The 24,970-nt window shown below is 46.9% G+C and overlaps 1 protein-coding gene across 1 annotated transcript; it reads right to left on the reverse strand.

The window, feature by feature from the left end:
- Window positions 1-7,593: 7,593 nt before the first annotated feature.
- NKRF (NFKB repressing factor) lies at window positions 7,594-19,771 on the reverse strand. Its single transcript, XM_075323837.1, has 3 exons — window positions 18,910-19,771; window positions 14,410-14,534; window positions 7,594-10,715 (listed from the first exon to the last, which is right to left on the reverse strand). Exons 1-3 carry the CDS (start codon window positions 19,107-19,109, stop codon window positions 7,957-7,959), a joined length of 3,084 nt encoding a protein of 1,027 aa, XP_075179952.1. The 5' UTR covers window positions 19,110-19,771; the 3' UTR covers window positions 7,594-7,956.
- Between the last annotated feature and the right edge of the window lie 5,199 nt (window positions 19,772-24,970).

The following is a 24,970-nucleotide window of genomic DNA, read 5'->3' on the forward strand; positions in this document are numbered from 1 at the left end:
GATGTAGTCAGGAGGGTGTTTGAAAAATGAAAAATAAAATTTATTTGAACTACTGAATTAGTAATGGGGAGTATCTGATATATGCCGACCCATTACTAATACCAGGGCGTGATACCAGCTGTTAATTCACAGCTGACATCAACCCCCATATATTACCACGTTTTCCACCACCAGGGCAATGGGAAGAGCCAAGTACAGTGCCACATTTGGCGCTTATAATAGATGCGCCACCTCTGAGGTGACTGCAGGCTATTTTTTTTTTTAGTCTGGGAATGGCCAAATAACCATGGCCCTTCCCGTCCTAAAAATATCAGCCCCCAGTTGACTGCTGTTCCTTGGCTGGGTTTGAAAAATAGGGGGAGACCTTACATCATTGTTTTTAATTATTTGAATTAAAAAAAAAAAATGTGGGATCCCTTCTATCATTCAAAACCAGCCAAGGGACAGCTGAGGCAGTCCACATGGGCACGTGTTCAGCCCACTGATGTACAAAACGTACATTTTAAACACTGATGTGTGAAAGAGGCCTAAGGCTAGGGCCCCACTTTGCATTTTTACCTGCGTTTCTGCAGCGTTTTGAGAAGCACCTTTATCATGCCAAATGGCCTGCGTTTTGCGTTTCCATGATATTCTATGGATAAATGTTATTTCCAGACCCCACTTTGCGTTTTAAAACACTGCGCTTAATTTGCATATTTTGTGACAAAAACCATGTGTTCAAAGAAGCAGCATGTCAATTGTTTTTCCTGTTTTAGGTACGTTTTGCTAACATTGAAGTCAATGAGAAATGGCAAAAACAAAGATTCCTTCAAATTCCTGCGTTTTACCTGCTTTTTCAGTGCAGAAAACATGCGTTTTGGACTACCAAAACGCATGATTTTTGCACAAAAAAAATTATTTCATATGTCCCTTTACACACACACACACACATAATCCGATAATTAAAAAAAATATACTTTTATTGCTATTTTACCAATAAAATGTATGTTACCGCTATAATTTCATGAAATATATCTATTTTAATTATTTTTTCCATTACTATAGATCTGATCTTTTTTTTCAGTCTGTTTGACAGTTACAACTTTATTTATCAGTGTCTTGATGTTCAAAACGCATCTGTCAAAATGCAGGTGAAAAAGCGCTTAAAACGCGGTAAATACGCATGAGTTTCAGCGCTAAATTTCTGGAAAAGGCAACTTTGGTTAAATCAATTAAGCCCAAAACGTGAGTTCTGAACTGCAAGTAGGTGAACACAAAGTGGGGCCCTAGCCTAAGGGGTAACGTTTCTCCTTGTGGAGAATAACACGGCAGTGTAAGTAGGCTTATAAGCCATGCAATGCTTCCCTGAGAAATTAAATATACATACTGCCTTTTTTGAAAGGACGAGGACTAGAGGCTGGCAAACATTTCTATAATGCCCACAGAGACCGCTACCATGTTTTTAAGGCATATACAGGTCCATCTCAAATCAGAATATCACCAAAGAGTTAATTGTTTTCAGTAATTCAATACAAAAAGGTAAACATATCTTATATAGTCATTACGGAGTGATCTATTTCAAGTGTTTATTTCTATTAATGTTGATGATTATGGCTTACAGCCAATGAAAACCCAAGTCATTATCTTAGAAAATTATAATTACTACAAAACACATGCAAAGGCTTTCTAAGCGTTTAAAATGGTCCTAGTCTGGTTCAGTAGGCCACACAATCATGGGGAAGACTGCTGACTTGACAGATGTCCAGAAGGCAGTCATTGACACACTCCACAAGGAGGGTAAGCCACAAAAGGTCATTGCTAAAGAAGCTGGCTGCTCACAGAGTGCTGTATCCAAACTTATTAACGAAAAATTGAGTGGAAGGAAAAAGTGTGGTAGAAAAACATGCACAACAATTGGGATAAAAGCAGACTTGATAGGATTAAGAAAAGACCATTCTTTGGGGGAGATTCACAAGGAGTGGACTGCTGCTGGAGTCAGTGCTTCAAGAGCCACCACACACAGACGTATCCAGGACATGGGCTACATGGGTTTGTGTCAAGCCACTCATGACCATTAGACAATGCCAGAAGCGTCTTACCTGGGCCAAGGAGAAAAAGAACTGGACTGTTGCTCAGTGGTCCAAGGTGTTGTTTTCAGATGAAAGTAAATTTTGCATTTCATTTGGAAATCGCGGTCCCAGAGTCTGGAGGAAGAGTGGAGAGGCCACAATCCAAGCTGCTTGAGGTCTAGTGTGAAGTCTCCACAACCAGTGATGGTTTGGGAAGCCATGTCATCTGCTGGTGTAGCTCCACTGTGTTTTACCAAGATGAAAGTCAGTGCACCCGCCTATCAGGAAATTGTAGAGCACTTCATGCTTTCCTCTGCCGACAAGCTTTATGGAGATGAAAATTTAATTTTCCAGCAGAACTTAGCACCTGTCCACACCGCCAAAAATACCAATACCTGGTGATTGGCAGCAAACAGAATAGAGAATCTATGTGGTATTGTCAAGAGGAAGATGAGACACACCAGACCCAACAATACAGACGAGCTGAAGGCTGCTATCAAAGCAACCTGGGCTTCCATAACACCTCAGCAGTGCCACAGGCTGATCGCCTCCATGCCACGCCGCATTGATGCAGTAATTCATGCAAAAGGAGCCCTGACCAAGTATTGAGGCATTTACTGTACAGACTTTTCAGTAGGCGCCAACATGAGTTTAAAATAATTTTTCAGTTCATATCTAATATTCTACTTTTCTGAGATAATGACTTTTGGGTTTTCATTGGCTGTAAGCCATAATCATCAACATTAACAGTAATAAACACTAGGAATAGATCCCTCTGTGTGTAATGTCTCTATATAATATAGAGGAATAGATCCCTCTGTGTGTAATGTCTCTATATAATATAGAGGAATAGATCCCTCTGTGTGTAATGTCTCTATATCATATAGAGGAATAGATCCCTCTGTGTGTAATGTCTCTATATCATATAGAGGAATAGATCCCTCTGTGTGTAATGTCTCTATATAATATAGAGGAATAGATCCCTCTGTGTGTAATGTCTCTATATAATATAGAGGAATAGATCCCTCTGTGTGTAATGTCTCTATATCATATAGAGGAATAGATCCCTCTGTGTGTAATGTCTCTATATAATATAGAGGAATAGATCCCTCTGTGTGTAATGTCTCTATATAAGGCTAGTTTCACACTTGCGTTTCTTTTGACGCAAATGGAATCCGTCACTAATGTAGTACAGTTTATTTATTTACATTGGAAGCGCGACATCGTGTGGACACAAGCGGGTACTGCATGACACACACATGCCATTGTAACGCGCTTACATTGTAAGGCCTTGTGCGCACTAGGCGTTTTTGCCGCGTTTTTGTGCTGAAAACGCAGTGACATTGCTTCCCCAGCAATGTCTATGGGTTTTCATAAGTGCTGTGCGCACACAGCGTTTTTTTGTAGCTGCGTTTTTGTGGTGACCACAAAAATGCAGCATGTCAATTATTTCTGCGTTTTTCACTGCGTTTTTCACCCATTGAGTTCAATGAATGTTCAACAACGCAATGAAAACCGCATGTAGCCGCGTTTCTATGACTAAAAACGCAGCTATAAACGCAAGGGGTGGGTACTACAGTGACGTGTACAGGAAGAGGATTCCTTCTGTTGGTAAACACAGAAGCATGAATCCTCCCGGTACCGTCACCGCTGCGTCCACCTCCCGTCCTGTGCATGTCAGCTCCGTGCGGCGCCATGTCTGGGCGGGAGGTGGAGGCAGCGGCGAAAACCAAAGTGAACAGTAGAAAAAAAAATGTCATATATACTCACCTGTCTGCAGGGTCCCGGTGCCATGCCCGCTCCCAGCCCCTGTCTCGGTACCGCCGCTCTGGCTGTGTGCAGTCTCCCCGGGGCAGGACCTTGCTTGCAGGACCTGGCGGTGGATCACCTGATGCAGTCACCTGACGCATCAGCTGATCGTAGTCTCGCCGGATTTTTCGCTCCCGGCCGGCTATCAGCTGATCCTGCCGTCAGGGGACTTCATCAGCTGATTACCGGCAGCTCCTGCAGCGATCGGACAGGATCAGACTCCTGTCCAATCGATCGCTGCAGGAGCTGCCGGTAATCAGCACAGCACATAAGTGAGTATTATTTTTTTTTTTCTACTGATGCATCAGCTGATTGTATAATCGGCCTTTATACAATCAGCTGATGTGTGATGTGATTCAGGCACTTGAACCTGACACATCATCTGATCGCTTTGCCTTCCAGCAAACCGATCAGATGATATTGGATCCGGATTGGACGGCGCGGGACCCTGACCCAGGATTACTGCGGAGGGGGGTTCTTTATTTCAATAAAGATGGAGTCACTAATTGTGTTGTGTTTTATTTCTAATAAAAATATTTTTCTGTTTTTTTTTTTTTTTATCATTACTAGAAATTCATGGTGGCCATGTCTAATATTGGCGTGACACCATGAATTTCGGGCTTCGGGCCAGCTGATAATATACAGCTAGCCCTAACTCCATTATTACCTAGCTAGCCACCCAACATCAGGGCAGCTGGATGAGTTGGATACAGCGCCAGAAGATGGCGCTTCTATGAAAGCGCCATTTTCTGGGGTGGCTGCGGACTGCAATTCGCAGTGGGGGTGCCCAGAAATCTTGGGCACCCTGCACTGTGGATTCCAATCCCCAGCTGCCTAGTTGTACCTGGCTGGACTCAAAAATTAGGCGAAGCCCACGTCATTTTTTTTTTTTTAATTATTTCATGAAATTCATGAAATAATTAAAAAAAAAGGGCTTCTCTATATTTTTGGTTCCCAGCCGGGTACAAATAGGCAGCTGGGGGTTTGGGGCAGCCCGTACCTGCCTGTTGTACCCGGCTAGCATACAAAAATATGGCGAAGCCCATGTCATTTTTTTTTTCTTTTTGGGCAAAAAACTGCATACAGTCCTGGATGGAGGATGCTGAGTCTTGTAGTTCTGCAGCTGCTGTCTGCTCTCCTGCATACACTAGTTCTGCAGCTGTCTGCTCTCCTGCATACAATGAACATTTTGAAGAAGGAAATGACATCAGACCTTTTTTTTTTTTTATATCAACAATCTTTAATGGCATTGTGCACTGATTAAAAACGCAGTGAGCAAAAACGCAGCAAAAACGCACCAAATCGCGGCAAAAACGCATGCGTTTTTGCCGCGTTTTTTTAGCCGCGGGTGCGTTTGAGACAAAAACGCACAAAAACGCAGCGTGAAAAAAACGCCTAGTGCGCACATACCCTAAATAAATGAACTGTTCTCCATTAGTGACAGATTCCGTTTGCGTCAAAACAACGCAAGTGTGAAACTAGCCTAATATAGAGAAATAGATCCCTCTGTGTGTAATGTCTCTATATAATATAGAGAAATAAATCCCTCTGTGTGTAAGGACGCTATATAATATATGCATTTACCTTTTAGTATTGAATTACTGAAATAAATTAACTTTTTGATATTTTAATTTATTGCAATGCTCTTGTACTATGACTAAGGGCAGGTTGTCAGAAACCAGTCAGAGAAGAAGTTGATTTATTACAATGGATTCCATTCTTTGTCTGTTTCAATGGGCATTAAATAAAGAACTTTTATTTCACCTCCGGATGGACGTGCTTCTCTCCTTTGTTTTGCAATTTATTAAAAGTTTAAAGGCACTCCCCTATTCTAAAAACATATTTGGCTTCTTCACGTCCATAATGGATATATTGAAATATAGAGCGTATTTCACATAAACAGTAAACTGCATAAAGAGAAGAAAAAAAAAAAATGGAACTGACAGCGCTAGGTTATTTACCACTTTACCTCCCAATAAAAATTGGACTAAAAAGTAGTTTCCACAACATACAAACTCGTTCATCACTGTTAAAATAAGTTATCAGTTTAAGAAAATTATACACATCACTTCTTCCCCCTCCCTCCAAGGTTTAGAATTTTTGTATATTTTATTTCACATTCATTGCTTCTTGGGGAGAATGTCTCCGTGTTATAATGTACATTGATTGTAATCAGATGGAAGAAAGATGACAAACCAGAGGTAGAATGAGGCTGTAAAGGGGGCTTTACACGCTACGACATCGCTAAAGCGATCTCGTTGGGGGGGTCACAGAATTTGTGACGCACATCCGGCCGCGTTAGCGATGTCGTTGCGTGTGACATCTATTAGTGATTTTGAATCATTGCAAAAACGTTCAAAATCGCTAATCGGTGACATGCCCCCCCCTATTCCCAATTATCGTTGCTGCTGCAGGTAAGAAGTTGTTCCTCCTTCCTGCGGCAGCACACATCGCTACGTGTGACACTGCTGGAACGAGGAACATCTCCTTACCTGCATCCTGCCAGCAATGAGGAAGGAAGTGGGCGGGATGTTCGTGCCACTCATCTCCGCCCCTCCGCTTTGATTGGGCGCCAGCTAAGGGACGTCGCTCTGACGCTGAACGAACCGCCCCCTTAGAAAGGAGGCGGTTCGCCATTCACAGCGACGTCGCTGCACAGGTATGTGCATGTGACGCTGCCGTAGCGATAATGTTCGCTACGGCAGCGATCACCACATATCGTGCCACCGACGGGGGTGGGTGCTCTCGCACGCGACATCGCTAGCGATGTCGCAGCGTGTAAATCCCGCCTCAGGCTCTGTGCCCACATTGCATTTTTATTTGCAGAAAATTAGCTGAAGAAACGCGCACTCTTTCATTGCGTTTGCACATTTCTTCACATTGCGTTTTGTAGTCATGGCGCTCACTGGGGTTCAGGCGGGACCCGGCTCTCGCTACCAGGAGCAGTGTCCACGCTGCTCCCGGCAGGTTAACCCCCTAAATGCTGCAATCAGTGCGATCGCAGCTTTCAGGAGGATGGGAGAGGAATCGCTTAACTCTCCCTGCTTATCGGGTCCGTGTAATGCAATTACAGGACCCAGTCGCTGCCATAGTAACCCTGGGTCATCACCATGACGACCCCGGGTTACTGACATACGGATCGTCTTGCAGACCAGGGCACCTACGTCACTGGAGTTCCCTGCAGCCATTTCCCCATCTTGTGGTCTGCAGGAAACCCCGGTGGTCTGCTGGCAACTCGAATCACCTTGTGACATAACCGGCGTTCCCTGCAGACTGCAAGATGAGGGAATGGCTGCAGGGAACCCCAGTGACGTCAAAAAAGCACTTAAAAACGCAAAAAAAAAAAGAAAAAAAAAAAAGCAACACTGGCAATACACATGCGTTTTTTCCTGCATTTTCACAGACTCCAATGAAGTCAATTGGTGAAAAAAGCAGGGAAAAAAACGCAGAAACAATTGACATGCTGCTTCTCTTTTCAGCAAATAAAAACAGCAAGGAAAAAAGAAGCAACGTGTGCACAACAAGTCACAATTATCATAGACTTTGCTGGGATGCTTTTTCCTTGCTTTTATTAATAAATGCAAGGAAAACCGCACTGTGGGTACAAGGCCTAATATGGCTGTGTGCGTGAGGACTTACTACAATAAGCGGAGTGTGTCCAGATCAGTACTCGATGCCGTGACTATTCTTCTTTTTGGATTTTTTTGTAATATAAATGTAAATAAAATGACCCAGGTAAATGATAACAGCAATGGTTTACTGACACGTGATGTGAGATGGGAAATGACCACATTTTACATTTGTTTCGAACACCATTAAGGAGATGACCCTACCATCATAGAGGCCTTACACTTAAAAGAGAAAAAACAAAGTTGCACAGCAATGAAAAGAAATAACTAAACGTAAACACACACAAAGTGCTTCTATCACAAATGCTTTGTCCATATTCGGCATTCATCTTATTTAACATTAGTTCTTGCATTTTTATTTAAAAAATATACCTGCTTGGCTCTGCTCCCAAAAATTAGTGTAAAAACACAATTCCCTTAGTGGTCAGACAAATAGGGGACCTATAAATAAAGTTATAGCTGCCGTCGTGCTACTGATTGGGCTGAACTAGAGCGTAGTAGCCGACCTGGCCTTCTTGTCGGAGCTGGTTTATTAGATCCGTCTGTTCCCTTTTCCTACTCACCACCAAAAACCTCTGTGTGCCCTTCCCATACGACTTGCTCTTAAGTCCATATCTCCTGACTGTCTCGTGAATTTGTTTTCGTTCTTCATTGCTCAGCTCGTTAGAGAATGTTAGGTCTTCCTGATTGTCAGACCACGCATAGTCCCTGATCATTTTATGAATGTCTCCCTTTGTGAATTTTTGGCTGGTTGCTGCTAGGCCAAGACCTTCACGGCTAAACTTCTCTTTAACACAAATTGGCTCTGCGATTCCTTCCCCATCCCTGCCCAAGCCCCCACCAGTCCAGCCCATCTTCCGTAGAAGCCGGTTTCCGATATTGTCCTCCTTGATTTGCTTGGTATAGGCCTCTTGATTTGAAACGCCTCGAATCTGATTTCGAGAAATGGCATCATCCGAGGGGCCGTTCTTCAGATTATTAATGACCACTGGTAGGGTTCTTTTTAAAATCATTACAGCTGCCTCCGCAGCCTCGCGCTTTACCATTTTCTTAAAGCCAGTGGCTTCTGCTACAAGCTCTTGTGCGATGAACACTTTACACTTCCAATTTACTTCAGTCATCCTCTCAAATACGTATTCTATAGGGACCTTGTTAAACTGAGCGGTGGTATTCAGAACGCAGATCGCATTGGTTTCATTTTCACAAATCACAATGTCCTTTAATGTTCCATTGCCCTTGGACTCACCAAAATTGGGTTTTGGCTGGTTTGCCTGCGGTCTCGGCTGGTTCGCCTGCGGTCTCGGCTGGTTCGCCTGCGGTCTCGGCTGGTTCGCCTGCGGTCTCGGCTGGTTCGCCTGCGGTCTCGGCTGGTTCGCCTGCGGTCTCGGCTGGTTCGCCTGCGGTCTCGGCTGGTTCGCCTGCGGTCTCGGCTGGTTCGCCTGCGGTCTCGGCTGGTTCGCCTGCGGTCTCGGCTGGTTCGCCTGCGGTCTCGGCTGGTTCGCCTGGGGTCTCGGCTGGTTCGCCTGGGGTCTCGGCTGGTTCGCCTGGGGTCTCGGCAGGTTCGCCTGGGGTCTCGGCAGGTTCGCCTGGGGTCTCGGCTGGTTCGCCTGGGGTCTCGGCTGGTTCGCCTGGGGTCTCGGCTGGTTCGCCTGGGGTCTCGGCTGGTTCGCCTGTAAAGTCTTCAAGACTTTGACGGCCTCTTCCGCAGCAGCACGTTTGCTGGTCTTCTTACTTCCATATGCTTCAGCTACACAATGCTCTTGCACATATACGCTGCACCGCCATGTGTAATTGGGCATCATGAAAAGCTTGTATTCAAGTGTCATTTTGTTTTGCATGGCAGACTGGTTCAAAATGGCTAGTGCGCCAGTAGCATTATCAGTGAGAGTAAATTCTGACCACGGCTTATTCGATGAACCTTTCAGAGTCTCCAAACACTGCTGATCTGACAGGGCATCTTCATGCCCATCATTTTGTTTCAAAGCTGGATTGAATTTAGTCTTTCCTGAAGTACTAGTGCACAGCACCAAGTCATCGAGGTAACCATCACCAAATCTTCGCTTCACAGACATCACTTTCAACATAGGTTTTTCTAAGAGCAGTACGGCACTCATAGCGGCATTATCCCGAGCCTCGACTTTGCTATATGCATACCCCGAGGCCAAGTAAACATCTTGGCATCTAATTTCACAAGCAAAGCCTTCTGGCGGGAGACTCCTGATTTGAGGGAGATTGTCAGGAGGGATTTCTTTAAAGGGAACATAAATATATTCTGGATTTGTTTTGCATTCCTGAGCACACAGGGTTAACATGGAAGTGTAGTTCATCCTCATGGTAGGAGGCACCAAATTAGGATTTTTCATATTTTGTTTTACAAAGGTAGAAAGTCGGTTGAAAAAATTAGATTTCTCCACAATCTCCATTGTGCAAGCCAAAGAACTTGACGCAATTTCCTTTGAATACCTGTCGACTTTCTTCGGTGGTTTTACAAAACCAAGGCCCATTCTCCCCTGTGTGTTTATGCCCTGCCTCGAATCTAGCACATTGTTACGGAAATCTTTAGACATGTTAGAATAATGAGACTCAAAATTCGCAAAGTCATCTTGTTCCAAGTTACCGCAGTCACTTTTACTTGGCGCATCAATCGCATATGGGTCATATAAATAAGGCCTAGAATTCAACTCATTTTCTGGAGCATCAATCGCATATTGATCATATGCATAAGGTCTGGAATTCAACTCCTTTTCTGGATCATCAGTCGCATATTGATCATATGCATAAGAGCTGGAATTCAACGTCTTTTCTGGATCATCAGTCGCATATTGATCATATGCATAAGGTCTGGAATTCAACGTCTTTTCTGGATCATCAGTCGCAAATTGATCATATGCATAAGAGCTAGAATTCAACTCCTTTTCTGGATCATCAGTCGCATATTGATTATATGCATAAGGTCTGGAATTCAACTCCTTTTCTGGACCATCAGTCGCATATGGGTCATATACATAAGGGTTGGAATTCAACTCCATTTCTGAGGATTTCTCTACTTCCAAGTGGTCCGGGAAAGCATTTGACTGCTGATGAAAGTTTGTTTTTTCCTGATTACTCGTATTGTTACTTGTTTTTCTAGTTACTTGAAACTGCTTATCGTCCTCCACTGTGCTCGCTACAAAATGGACTGGCTTGAAACGAGGCCGTGGACCAAATTTCTTCTTTTGGGATGGTGCAGCTGCAAGTCGGGGAAAAAAAAAAAAAAAAAAGAATAGTTTTAGTAAAATGCTTTCATCAGCAGGAGATTATCACTAGAAGACTAAAACCTGTTGCCATGTAGTCCTCTATAATCATGACCTCTGTATAACCCCTCTCCCACCACTGAGTGCCAATCAGCGGTGAGGGTGGGGTTACACGGAGCTCAGTATTCAGATTTTCGGCAGATAAAACAGTGATTTTATCAAAACTGCAGCAAGCTGCCAAATAAGTAATATAGCTCCAAAATGTTGCTCTCAAGATGGGGTAGCAAACACCTGTTGCCAGATTTCCTGTAACAGGGCTAAAGTAGTATTCCCATCTCATTCATTTATCCACATGATATACCATACATGTGTAGTAGATGTGGATTCCACCAATGGGACACGTATTGATCTCCAGAACAAGGTCTGGACATGCATAGCTGTCAGTGAAGAGGTTGTCGAGATTCTCCAAAATCTGTGGGAAACCCAACAGTACGTAGGTTGAGGAGAAGTAGAAGATAGGCGTTCTGGTGGAGCGCCCTGCTGCGAAAGAGTAGTTCCACGTGCGGTAATACTTCAAGGAGCTTTGTTTCACGCGTTCAAGGTTTGTACCGAAACCTCTCTCAAAACTGAAATACATATCACATAGGGTTCGGTACGAACCTGAAACGCGTAAATAAAAGTTACCTGAAGTGTTACCACACACGGAACTAAAATTTATGGTTGACAGAAGCTCAACACATGGCATGGAAAACCTCATGTAAATTCTTCTGGACGGTTGTCGTCAAAAGCACAGCTGGGCAGAGACGAGCTAGAGAAAATTTCTTGGCACTCCCAGTGCAACAGCTTGACATAAAAACAAGATTTAATGAAAAAGCACATTAAAAGACAGGAGACCCATGGCCTAGGGAACACCTGACATGTTCCTGCACTCAAAGACGCCGTTACTCATGTTTTCCTATGATTAAGAGCGTCTTTGAGCGCAAGAAACGTGTCAGTGTTCCTTAGGTTGTGGTGGGTCTTCTGTCTTTTAATGTGTTTTTTCATTAAAGTTGTGTTATTATGACAAGCTGTTGGACTGAGAGTGCTGAGAATCCTTTCTATTTGGTCTTCACACATGAAACCGCTCCTTTTTCACAGCAGCGTGGTCTACCGGCACATCGACCACCGACTTCTCCTGTAACTGAGACTAGTGAGATGACTTGAGACTTGTGGAGATGACATACACAGGGCCTTGAAAATGTATTTATTTATGTATGTATTTATGTGGACTTGCAGAAGCAATTGCAGCAAAAGGTGGTCTTACAACGTATTGACTCGGGATGGGGGGGGGGGGGACTGAATACAAATGCAAGCCAGAATTTTCAAATTTATAGTTTTAAAATATTGAGAAAAACATGTTTCATTTCCTTTACACTTCACAAATCCACCAAAACTTAAGTAGAAAGTATCATCTAAAATCCCAATGAAATACATTTAATTTTGTGGGTGTAACATAAAAAAAAAAAAAAAATGTGGAAACGTTCACTGGGTAGGAATAATTTTTCAAGGCACTGTATACACCGTTATCAAGGAATACTGAAGTAGAGGGGATTTAACAGCCAAGAATTGGACAATGTCGGTTGACTATATCCAAGCATATGGGTCCTCACATATAAAAAAAATAAATAAATAAAAAAAAAAAAAAGGGGGAAGCGAAGTGAGGAAGCTATAAACAACGAAAAAAAAAAACAAAAAAAAACAGGCAGAGGATCATTTTTCTTCCACACTTAAAAAGGGTTTTCCAAATTCAATCAATGATTCATCTGCCATCACTGCAGCGCTACGGGAACGTTGCGGGGTAAGTGGTGAAATTGAAAAAAAAGTGCAATTCCACATTTTTTTTTTTTTTATTTCCCATGTTTACTATATGGTAAACGTGACCGGGCAGTATGATTCTCCAAGTCAGTACGAGTACGCAGATACCAAGCCTGTGGCTTTTTTAATTATTATTAAGTGGTGAAAAAAGAAAAAAAAAATTTAGCTTTTATCACCATTTTCCGAGTTGTGTAACATTTTCATTTTTCGAGATCTAGGGCTGTGTGACGGCTTTTTTTTTTTTTGCGCCTTAAGCTGATGTTTTACGTGATACCACTTTGGGTAGACACGATATTTTGATCGCCTCGTACTGCATTTTATTGTAATGTTGCAGCAGCCAAAAAAACCCCCATAATTCTGAAGTTTTTATTTTTTTCTGTTATGCTGTTTATTAATCAGATTAATTTATTTATTTTGATAGCACGGACATTTGTAAATGTACTGATAGCAAATATGTGTATTTTATGGGGCAAAAGGGGGGGTGATTTGAACTTATGATTTTTCATGTTTTTAAAAAGTTTTGATGTATTTACTGGTCCCTTTAGGGGACTTGAAGCTGCGATCGTCCTATCACTTGTGCTGTGCAGAGCATCAGCACGGCTCTGTACAGCAGAAATCACGATCTCATAAATGTCGGCTTGGAACCGACATTCACAGGGGATCGTCATGACAAAAACAGGGGTCATCAGATGACATGACAACCCATTGGTGAGCCGCGATCATGTCATGGGGCCGCTGATGGGAGCTGTGAATGATGCGCCTCCCTGCTGGCGCATGTTAAATCCTACTGTCTGAGATTAATAGCTGGATTGAACTGGTTAACAACTGCAAGCAGATCTCCAATCCACCCACGGCTGTTAGAGGCTCATATTGGCTGATCAGATCAGCTGACATATGCGGCGGAAAGATGCGGCTCGGCGTACAAACCCACATCAAAGGGAGGAACACGACTTTGGATACACCAAAAGTTCAAAAGTGTGACCATGATTAAGACAGTTTGTTGAAACTCGTCGCTCTGACCTGGGCATCCTTTATTTTTATGCTGCATGTACCTTTTGGATTTTATGAAAAACTATCAATAAAGAAGACAACTTTTTAATATTCCATGTGATTGCGCTGGATTTATATCACCACCACAGGACGATTATGGGACTGCAGCAGGCTTGGTGAGGTGATATTACCTATTTTTGCTTATTCTTAAAAGTTCAAAAGTGGTGTCTGTGGTTTTTTTTTGTATGTGCCTAAAAAGAAAAACAGGCTGGTACTCGGCGCCGGCTCAAAACGGTCCTGGACTGCTCCTGCCGGTGATTCAGCAGCTCCATGTCAACAGAGCAGCTCTTCTTTCTCCGCCCGTTCTGTTGACGGCGCATGACTGCCAGCATCATGATGATGGACATCCGGCTTCCCACAATTAGGCAGCGGGGCACCGGCTGTCAATCAGCATGACGTCAACAATCACATCCTGATGACAGAGCAGTGCGGAAAAGAAGCCGCCGCTTAATCAACATGACGTCAGAGGAAGCCACTGAATCGCCGGCAGGAAGCGTCTATGACTGCGCTTACCAATTACCCACCTGTTAGCACTTACGCACATTGGAAAAAAAAAATACAGATATCCTCTTTAATAATTCATTTACATTACAGTGCTTTAAACGTCTAGTAGCTGATGAGCTCCTATAGAATAAACTAGTCCTTGACATTTGGGATTCAAAATTAGATTATTTTATGCTTTGCTTCTTTTGCCTTCTTTTGGTTTTATTTTTTTTTTACTATTTTTTTTTTATTTAAATACCAATAAAACAGATACAGCAGCGCTATTTCCCGCTGAAGACTTACCGCCATCAGAAGTGGCTGGTCTCTTTACTGCCTTGGCCCCTGGCACCAGCTCATAAGATGGCACCTCACCGATGTCGATTCCATCCGCCATCTGGTGGACCTTCTGTGTTAGCTGCTCACCATACCTACGAGCACAAACATTAGGTCCTGACATCAGATTAGGGGTTACACCTCCTGTTCTATACATTGGTAACAGACAATACAATGGCCATAAATGTAAAGACTGTTCTTCTTCACCCACAATTTTTCTTCTATTGTTCATTTGCTTATGAAATGCAGAGGTAAATAACTTTCTAAATCGCCTTCAGTAAATATTTTCTGACATTTTTCTACTGCAAAACATTTACAAAAAAAAAAAAAAATACAAATCAATCATTAGGCTATGTGCGCTCAGTGCGTTTTTGCGCGTTTTTCGGGTGCGTTTTTGGCCTCAAAACTGCAGGACTTTGCTTCCCCAGCAAAGTCTATGAGTTTTCATTTTTGCTGTCCGCACACATCTGTTTTTTTTCAGCTGCGTTTTTGTGGTGCCACAAAAACGCAGCATGTCAATTATTCCCGCGTTTTTCACTGCGCTTTTCATCCATTGAGTGCAATGAGATGTTGAAAGACGCAATGAGAAACGCAAATTGCAAATATAGCTGCGTTTTGGTGCGTTTCTAAGACCAAAAACGCAGCTATAAACGCAGGAGGTGGGTAGTAAAGTGACATGTACAGGAAGAGGATTCCTTCTGTCAGTAAACACAGAAGCGGGAATCCTCCCGGTACAGTCACCGCCGCGTCCACCTCCCGTCCTGTGCATGTATGCTGCCGTGCGGCGCCATGTCTGGGCGGGAGGTGGAAGCGGCAATCAAAAGTGAACAGTAGAAAAAAAAAAAAAAAGTTATACTCACCTGTCTGCAGACTCCCGGTGCCATGTCCGCTCCCAGATCCTCCTACCGGTATCGCCGCTCCGGCAGTGTGCAGTCTCCCCGGGTACGTATGCCTGCAGGATGCAGGACCTGGCGATGGATCACCTGATGCAGTCACCTGACGCATCAGCTGATCGTAAGTCTCGGGCTGACGCCAGCGGCCGGCCGGCTTCACCTATCAGCGGATGCGTCAGGAGACTTCATCCCTGATTACCGGCAGCTGCTGCAGCGATCGGACGGGATCAGACTCCCGCCCCATCGCTGCAGGAGATGCCGGTAATCAGCACATAAGTGAGTATTTTTTTTGCACCAATGCATCAGCTGATTGTATAATCGGCTTTTATACAATCAGCTGATGTGTGATGGGATTCAGCCCCTAGAACCTGACACATCATCTGATCGCTTTGCCTTCCAGCAAACCGATCAGATGATATTGGATCCGGATTGGACGGCGCGGGACCCTTGACCCAGGATTACTGCGGAGGGGGGTGCTTTATTTCAATAAAGATGGAGTCACTAATTGTGTTGTGTTTTATTTCTAATAAAAATATTTTTCTGTGTGTTGTGTTTTTTTTATCTTTACTAGAAATTCATGGTGGCCATGTCTAATATTGGCGTGACACCATGAATTTCGGGCTTAGGGCCAGCTATACAGCTAGCCCTAACCCCATTATTACCCAGCGAGCCACCCGGCATCAGGGCAGCTGGAAGAGTTGGATACAGCGCCAGAAGATGGCGCTTCTATGAAAGCGCCATTTTCTGGGGTGGCTGCGGGACTGCAATTCACAGCGAGGGTGCCCAGAAAGCATGGGCACCCTGCACTGTGGATTCCAATCCCCAGCTGCCTAGTTGTACCCGGCTGGACACAAAAATTAGGCGAAGCTCACGTCATTTTTTTTTTTTTATTTCATGAAATAATTAAAAAAAAAGGGCTTCTCTATATTTTTGGTTCCCAGCCGGGTACAAATAGGCAGCTGGGGGTTGGGGGCAGCCCGTACCTGCCTGCTGTACCCGGCTAGCATACAAAAATATGGCGAAGCCCACGTCATTTTTTTTTTGGGGGGGGAGGGCAAAGAAATCCTGCATACAGTCCTGGAAGGAGGATGCTGAGCCTTGTAGTTCTGCAGCTGCTGTCTGCTCTCCTGCATACACTATTGGATGGAGGATGCTAAGCCTTGTAGGTCTGCTCCCCCTGACTCTCCCTCCAGCATACAGTCCTGGATGGAGCATGCTGAGCCTTGTAGTTCTGCAGCTGCTGTCTGCTCTCCTGCATACACTATTGGATGGAGGATGCTAAGCCTTGTAGGTCTGCTCCCCCTGACTCTCCCTCCAGCATACAGTCCTGGATGGAGCATGCTGAGCCTTGTAGTTCTGCAGCTGCTGTCTGCTGTCCTGCATGCACTATTGGATGGAGTATGCTGAGACTTGTAGTTCTGCAGCTGTCTGCTCTCCTGCATACATTAGTGGAGAATGAAGAACATATTGAAGAAGGAAATGACATCAGACCTTTTTTTTTTTGTTCACTGATAAAAAACGCATAAAGACGCAGTGAGCAAAAACGCAGCAAAAACGCACCAAATCGCGGCAAAACGCGCGCGTTTTTTGCCGCGTTTTTTTTTACGCGGGTGCGTTTTTGTGCGTTTTTTGCCGCAAAAAATGCACAAAAACGCAGCGTCAAAAAAACGCAGTGTGTGAACCTAGCCTTACACCGGTTCCTGATGTTTCTCTCTGCTCTCTCCCTCCATTCTCTCAGTGTTAGAGATAGCAGAAAGGAAGCTGTGGAGAGGGAGAAAGTATGAAAAATCTTATGAAGAGAACAGAAAACAGGCTGCAGACCAGGAGGAAAGCAGAAAAAAAAAATAAGTGCAGCTCCGGAGCTGTGCAAAGACATGAAAATGGGGACAGCAGCATCATGATGTGCAGTGCACGGCTCACATCCAGCCTGTATTACTAGAAGGGACACTCCTTGAAAAGAGAAATCAGAAGCTGGACTGGGGGTGGGGGGGTCAAAAAGTGCACAAAGGCAGATTGCAGACTGAAATTAATAGCAATGTTAAAATAAAATTAAAAAAAAACAGCCCCGTGTCACACGTGAAGGAGCCACAGCTGAATGAAGCAAAATATTTCCATAATTCTGATAGCTGGTAATGGCTCAATGAAAACCGGTCATTTATCTTAGGATTGCTTCTGGCTTTGTCTTATGATGACAGACTCCTCCCTACCGAGAATATCGGGCACACTCCCCCCGGACCGGGAACACTGGGCACATTCCCCCCCCCCCCCCCCCCCGGACCGGGAACACTGGGCACACAACCCCACGTACCAGGGGCGGCACACAACCCCACGTACCAGGGGCGGCACACAACCCCACGTACCAGGGGCGGCACACAACCCCACGTACCAGGGGCGGCACACAACCCCACGTACCAGGGGCGGCACACAACCCCACGTACCAGGGGCGGCACACAACCCCACGTACCAGGGGCGGCACACAACCCCACGTACCAGGGGCGGCACACAACCCCACGTACCAGGGGCGGCACACAACCCCACGTACCAGGGGCGGCACACAACCCCACGTACCAGGGGCGGCACACAACCCCACGTACCAGGGGCGGCACACAACCCCACGTACCAGGGGCGGCACACAACCCCACGTACCAGGGGCGGCACACAACCCCACGTACCAGGGGCGGCACACAACCCCACGTACCAGGGGCGGCACACAACCCCACGTACCAGGGGCGGCACACAACCCCACGTACCAGGGGCGGCACACAACCCCACGTACCAGGGGCGGCACACAACCCCACGTACCAGGGGCGGCACACAACCCCACGTACCAGGGGCGGCACACAACCCCACGTACCAGGGGCGGCACACAACCCCACGTACCAGGGGCGGCACACAACCCCACGTACCAGGGGCGGCACACAACCCCACGTACCAGGGGCGGCACACAACCCCACGTACCAGGGGCGGCACACAACCCCACGTACCAGGGGCGGCACACAACCCCACGTACCAGGGGCGGCACACAACCCCACGTACCAGGGGCGGCACACAACCCCACGTACCAGGGGCGGCACACAACCCCACGTACCAGGGGCGGCACACAACCCCACGTACCAGGGGCGGCACACAACCCCACGTACCAGGGGCGGCACACAACCCCACGTACCAGGGGCGGCACACAACCCCACGTACCAGGGGCGGCACACAACCCCACGTACCAGGGGCGGCACACAACCCCACGTACCAGGGGCACCCCCCCCCCTACCGGGGACACTGGGCACCCCCCCTCCGTACAGAGAACATTGGGCACCCCCGCTCCCCGCGTACACTGGGCACACACCCCCATACTGGAGACACTAGGCACACCCCCTCCCCCTCGTACCAGGAACACTGGGCACCCCACCATCCATATCGGGGACACTGGGCACGCACCCCCCCATACAGGGGACACGGGGGACACTGGGCACACCGCCCCCCTCTGTGCAGGGGAGACAGCCTACTCTGAAATGGGCACACCACCTCCCTCTGTACCGGGGAGAGCAGGCACACTGTACCGGGCACACGGGTCTGCACTCACCGGTTTCCTATGAAGACGATGTTGCTCCACACCACGGACAGGGCGATCAGCTGGTCCATCCTGCGGCCCGGGTACAGATGCATGTGACGGAGCAGGAACTCCCTGCGGGACGCCCAATGCTTGTCATTTTCGTGACACTGGCGGAAATCATCTACATTCACCGGGGTCTGCGCGGGGACTCGGTGATATCTGGAAGCCATGACCGAAGCTTCAGATACGTATAAGCGTTATAGCTCTGCACAGGTGGAACCGCTGCGGCCCCCGGAGGGCAGACCCCGGGCGTCTCACGGAAATGCACGGGGCCAAGACCTCTCAGACGGAACCGTGCAAGTACCATAGAGAAGGCCCGAGTGTACACAACATGTCAGCTACAGAGACGGCTCTGCGGTCCTAATGCCACAGCGACACCTAGCGCCGGAGGTCCTACATTGCTTGGGGCGGCAGCAGATACAACTGCGGACTGTGACCTCTGGCGGTGACTCCCAGGGCTGCACTCCAGGTGACTGCTGTCAGTGATAGCTGCCAGCCACAGGAGGGCGCTGTGCTGCCGGCAACTCACAGGATATGGCAAAACTGTAGAGTGATGGTAAGCGTCAACACTGATGCCGTGCGACAGAGGCGGAGGAGGAGAGGCAGAGGCGGAGGAGGAGGGGAGGCAGAGGAGGAGGTGGTGGCGTAGGAGGAGGAGGAGGGGGAGGCAGAGGCGGCGGAGGAGAGGCAGAGGAGGAGGCGGCGGAGGAGGAGACAGAGGAGGAGGCAGTGGCGGAGGAGGAGGAAGCGGAGGAGGAGGCAAAGGAGGAGACAGAGGAGGCGGAGGCAGAGGAGGAGGCAGAGAAGGAGAGGAGGAGACAGGAGGAGGAGGGGGAGACAGGAGGAGGAGGAGGCAGTGGCGGAGGAGAAAGCGGAGGAGGATGCGGAGGCAGAGGAGACGGAGGCAGAGAAGGGGAGGAGGAGGAGGAGACAGAGGAGGCGGAGGCAGAGGAGGAGGCAGAGGAGGAGGCGAGCAGGAGAGGAGGCAGGAGGAGCAGAGAGGGAGGAGGAGGAGCAGAGGAGGAGAGGGAGGCAGAGAAGGGTGGAGGAGGAGGGAGGAGGGCAGAGGAGGACGGAGGAGGAGAGAGGAGGAGGAGGCAGAGGCGGAGGAGGAGGAGTAGGCAGAGGAGGAGAGGAGGCAGAGAAGCAGGAGGAGGCAGAGTAGGAGGAAGAAGAAGAGGCAGAGGAGGAGGAGAGGAGGCAGAGAAGGAGGAGGAGGCAGAGAAGGAAGAAAGGAGGAAGAGGCAGAGGAGGAGGTGGCAGAGGAGAAGGAGGGGGTGGCAGAGAAGGAGGAGGAGGAGAAGGAGGAGGTGGAGAAGGAGGAGGAGGTGGAGGAGGAGAAGGTGGAGGAGGAGGTGGAGGAGGAGAAGGTGGAGGAGGAGGTGGAGGAGGAGAAGGAGGAGGAGGAGGTGGAGGAGGAGGAGAAGGTGGAGGAGGAGGGAGAGGAGGAGAAGGAGGAGGTGGAGGAGGAGGAGAAGGAGGAGGAGAAGGAGGTGGAGGAGGAGGAGAAGGTGGAGGAGGAGGGAGAGGAGGAGGAGGTGGCCGAGGAGGTGGCAGCGCTCACAATCTGGGTGCAAAATCTGACATTTAAAATAGTCGTTCGCCTTTGGGGAAATTTTTTTTTAACCTAAATTCATGCATTTGGACTGGGGCTAAAAATAATTTTTGCCAATATGTTTTTCCTATAGTGGCATATGGTAGTCTGATGGGCTCCAATGCAAAATTTGGATCTGGGCCTCCACCTCCATGTTGGTCAGATGTATGGGTCCTTACAGGGTTCTAGTTCCTTTAAAGACATGTGTTCGCCCCCTTGTAATAATGTCCTCTCTCCCGGCCCTTTCCTGTAATCACGTCCCCCATCCTGGTATAATATCCTCCATCCTAGGAGTTTCACCACACATCACAGCCCAGCATTGCGCGTGCTTGCGGCGTTCTGGTAAGGAAAGCAGTGAAGGAGAGAGCACACACAATGCTGGGCTGTGATGCGCAATTAAACTCCGCCCACAGTGTAGTCACTCACGGAGACTGGGTCCCACCTTGGTGATGTCGGGTCAACTTCTAATTCCAGAAGTTGACATGAGATCACTGGACATCAGGGGCTACTATGGGGCAGTGATAACGCCGCTCACAGGCAGAATTGGTATCAGAAGGTATTTGGAAAAAGCATTTTTTCTCAGCTTTACATTGATGTGGCCACAATAAATTGTAGTGGACCCCCTCTTTATTGTCACCAATCTTGGCCCCTTCCTGTAATAATGTCCTCCTTCCTGGGCCCCATCCTGTAATAATGTCCTCCTTCCTGGGCTCTATCCTGTAATACTATTCTCCTTTGTGAGCCCCAGCCTGCAATAATGTCCTACTTCCTGGGCCTTTTCCTGTAATAATGTCCTCAATCCTGGGCCTCTTCTTATAATAGTGTAGCCATCTTAGGATGTACCTTATAAGAAATGTCTCCCATCCTGGGCTGCATCCTATAGGAAATGTTACCCATCCTAGGCCCCTTCCTATAATAATAATGTTCTTATTTTGGACCACATCATATAATTAATGTCCTCCATCTTGGGCTCCTTCCAATGACAATGTCACCATAATGGGCCCCATCTTGAAAGAAATGTCTCCCAATCTGGTCCCCATCTTATAATAATATCACCATCTTGGGCTTCTTCATATTATAATGTCCCTATCCTGGCCCACATCCTGTAATAATGTCCCTCCATTTTGGTCTCCTTCCTATAATAATGTGCCCCATCCTGGGCCCCTTCGTATCATAATGTCCCCATCCTGGGCTGCATCTTGTAAGAAATGTCACCAATCCTAGGCCGCATCATATAATAATGTCTCTTCATGGGCCACATCCTTCAAGAAATGACCCCCATCTTGGGCTGCATCTTCTATGAAATGTCCCCCATTCTAGACCCCTTCATATAATTATACCTCCCATCCTAGGCTATATCCTATAAGAAATGTCCTCTACCCTGAGCCACATTCTATAAATTTCTTACCGAACCCATGTCGGGCCCCTTCCTATAATAATGTCTTAATGTTGGGCTATAGTCTATAAGAAATGTCCCCATCTTGGGCCCCTTTGTAATATAATGTCTCTATCCTAGCCCGAATCCTGTAATAATGTCCTCCATCCTGATCCCCATCCTATATTAATGTCCGCATCCTGTAAGAAATGTCACCAATCCTAGGCTGCATCATATAATAATGTCCCATTCTGGGTCACATCCTTCAAGAAATTACCCCTATCCTGGGCTGAATCTTCTATGAAGTGTCCCCCATCCTGGACCCCTTCCTATAATAATGCTTCCCATCCTGGGTCGTATGCTATAAGAAATGTCCTCTATCCTAGGCCACATTCTGTAAGAAATGTCACCCATGCCAGTCCCCTTCCTATATTAATGTATTAATTTTGGGCCGCATCCTATAAGAAATGTCCCTCTCCTGGCCCGCATCCTGTAATAATGTCCTCCATCCTTGTCTCTATCCTATAATAATGTCCCCACCTTGGGCCCCTTGCTATTATAATGTCCACCATCTCGAGACTCATACTATAATAAAGTCCTAATTTTGAGCTGCTGCCTATAAGAAATGTCCCCCATCTGCCCCATCCTAGGTTCCTTTCTATAATAATGCCCCCATCCTGGGCCACATCCTGTGGGAATTGTTCCCCATCCTGGGTGTCTTCTTATTATAATGTCCCCCATTCTGCTGCTCTAATACTTTTTTTTTTAATTTTTTTTAAGTTTTCCTCTTACCTTCCACTAGTTCGACAACGTGCAACATCCTCCATTCGATGTCCCAGCTACTGGCTTTGACAAAACTTTATTGACATTCTACATGATGTAGATTTGAAACATGTGTAACGCCACTGGACTATCAGGTCGTCACAGGGACCTGCACGTTCTTTCTCTTTAGTGCAGTATTCAAATCCCTCATGGTTCTGGGTCCCCATCTTACAGTGCTGCCTCCAACAACAAATCAAATCCTAGATACACCCTGCACCACACCCACCAGGCACGCCAGTGGGCGGCTTGAGCGGAATAGGGTCGCCCACCTAGGGGTCAGGAGGGGAGGGGAGGAGTGTAGAGGAGTAGTTAAAAAGTAGTAGAAGAGGAGTAGTAAAGTGGAGGAGGCTGGGAGTAGTGGCTCCCAGGAGAAGCTATCTAGGTTGCAGACGGTGGTCTGGACCTAGAGGAGTCGGACCCCCGGTCGCAGGGGATTGAGGCAAGGTGCCTGGAGCTGTTGAACAGAACGGTCAGCAGCCTGGTCCTATCACCAGTCCGGGACTGAAAGCACGGCGGGGAGAAGCTTCAGGCAACCCGGCAATTAACCTGCGGAGAACGGAGCCTTTATGGACTGTTCCCACTCGCTCCAGAATCGGGGCACTAGTGCAACGAAGGGGATAGGGTCTTCCATACAAGCAGCCCACTAAAATCCCAAGCGTGAGCCCTGAGAGCAGGCTCCCACACTTAGCCACAGTGGGGAGCTGGGCCCGGCCAGTTTCAGACTACTGGGCCACTACGGTGAACTTAAACTTTGTGCCAGGAGGCAGGTCACGGATCACCAGGCAGCACTGCAGGTGACGGGACCCAGACAAGCTCCCCTTTGAGAGGCAGCGGCACCCAGAGACTTGGTTTACTCGGTTGTCAGCGTCTGCTTATTGGCTGAGTGAGTACCTGAGTGATTTCCCCTTCACGGCACCCAGTAGCATCATCCAGAGTCCTGGGGCCTGCCCCTACCCAAGGAGGGCAACGACACCTTGTTGCGCTACTCAATCACCCCGGGTACTCCCAATGGCAGCGGCGATACTCCCAGTTACCACACACTACGGGTGGCGTCACGAACTATAACTCCCCTGTAAATACCCCCTTTTACTTTAGAGTGTGGCCCCTAAGCCCCCGGGTCCGGAGACCCTCGAGCTACGAATGGACACTACCTCCGGATCCGAACAGTTTGATCCGCTGCTGGGGCGGCACACATGCATCACAGGGTTGTAAGGTGTCTATAGCCTCATTAGATAGGGTAGATATAAATAGTTCTCTCTTGCCACACATCATGTCGCACTACCCTGAAGACCACGAAACGCGTTGGGGTGCGGTGGCGTCTGGTCTGTTGAGGCTTCACCATGAGTAAGTAAGCTATCTGCTGGTATTATGTCTTCATGTGTATTCCACTGGGATCTATTCACATGTTTGGGCTGATTTTGTCCCTGCTTCTCATGGTGATCCCTCTGACCTGACTGCCCCTATTTGTGCTCTGGGTTTTTACCTTTCCGCCTGGTTTTATACCTTAACCCCTTCAGCCCCCGGGCACTTTCCGTTTTTGCGTTTTTGTTTTTTGCTCCCCTTCTTCCGAGAGGCGTAACTTTTTTATTTTTCCATCAATCTTGCCATATGAGGGCTTGTTTTTTGCGGGACGAGTTGTACTTTTAAATGAAACCATAAGTTTTACCATATAGTGTACTGGAAAACGGCAAAAAAATTCCAAGTGCGGAAAAATTGCAAAAAAAGTGGGATTGTACAATAGTTTTTGGGATATTTTATTCACCGTGTTCACTATATGGTAAAACTGATGTGTGGGTATGATGCCTCAGGTCGGTGCGAGTTTATAGACACCAAACATGTATAGGTTTACTTGTATCTAAGGGGTTAAAAAAAATTCACAAGCTTGTCCGAAAAACGTGGCGCACGTTTTGCGCCATTTTCCAAAACCCGTAGCGTTCTCATTTTTCAGGATCTGAGGCTCAGTGATGGCTTATTTTTTGCGTCTTGACCTGACGTTCTTAACGGTACCATTTTTGCGCAGATGCTACGTTTTGATCGCCTGTTATTGCATTTTGCGCAAAATTTGCGGCGACCAAAAAACGTAATTTTGGCGTTTAGAATTTTTTTGCCGCTACGCCGTTTACTGATCAGATTCATTGATTTTATATTTTGATAGATCGGGCATTTCTGAACGCGGCGATACCAAATATGTGTGTATTTTTTATTTTTTTAACCCTTTAATTTTCAATGGGGTGAAAGGG

The sequence above is a fragment of the Anomaloglossus baeobatrachus genome, chromosome 9 (genome assembly GCF_048569485.1).
Source record: "Anomaloglossus baeobatrachus isolate aAnoBae1 chromosome 9, aAnoBae1.hap1, whole genome shotgun sequence".
Classification (NCBI taxonomy): Eukaryota; Metazoa; Chordata; class Amphibia; order Anura; family Aromobatidae; genus Anomaloglossus; species Anomaloglossus baeobatrachus.

What these genes read in the sequence shown, in the direction of transcription:
- NKRF (XM_075323837.1), bottom strand. Translation starts at nt 19,109, where the DNA reads ATGGCTTCCAGATATCACCGAGTCCCCGCGCAGACCCCGGTGAATGTA. An exon ending in ATCGTCTTCATAGGAAACCG is followed by an intron (nt 14,535 to 18,909) that starts GTGAGTGCAGAC and finishes TTGTGCTCGTAG; the next exon opens with GTATGGTGAGCAGCTAACAC. An exon ending in ACCAGCCACTTCTGATGGCG is followed by an intron (nt 10,716 to 14,409) that starts GTAAGTCTTCAG and finishes CCCGACTTGCAG; the next exon opens with CTGCACCATCCCAAAAGAAG.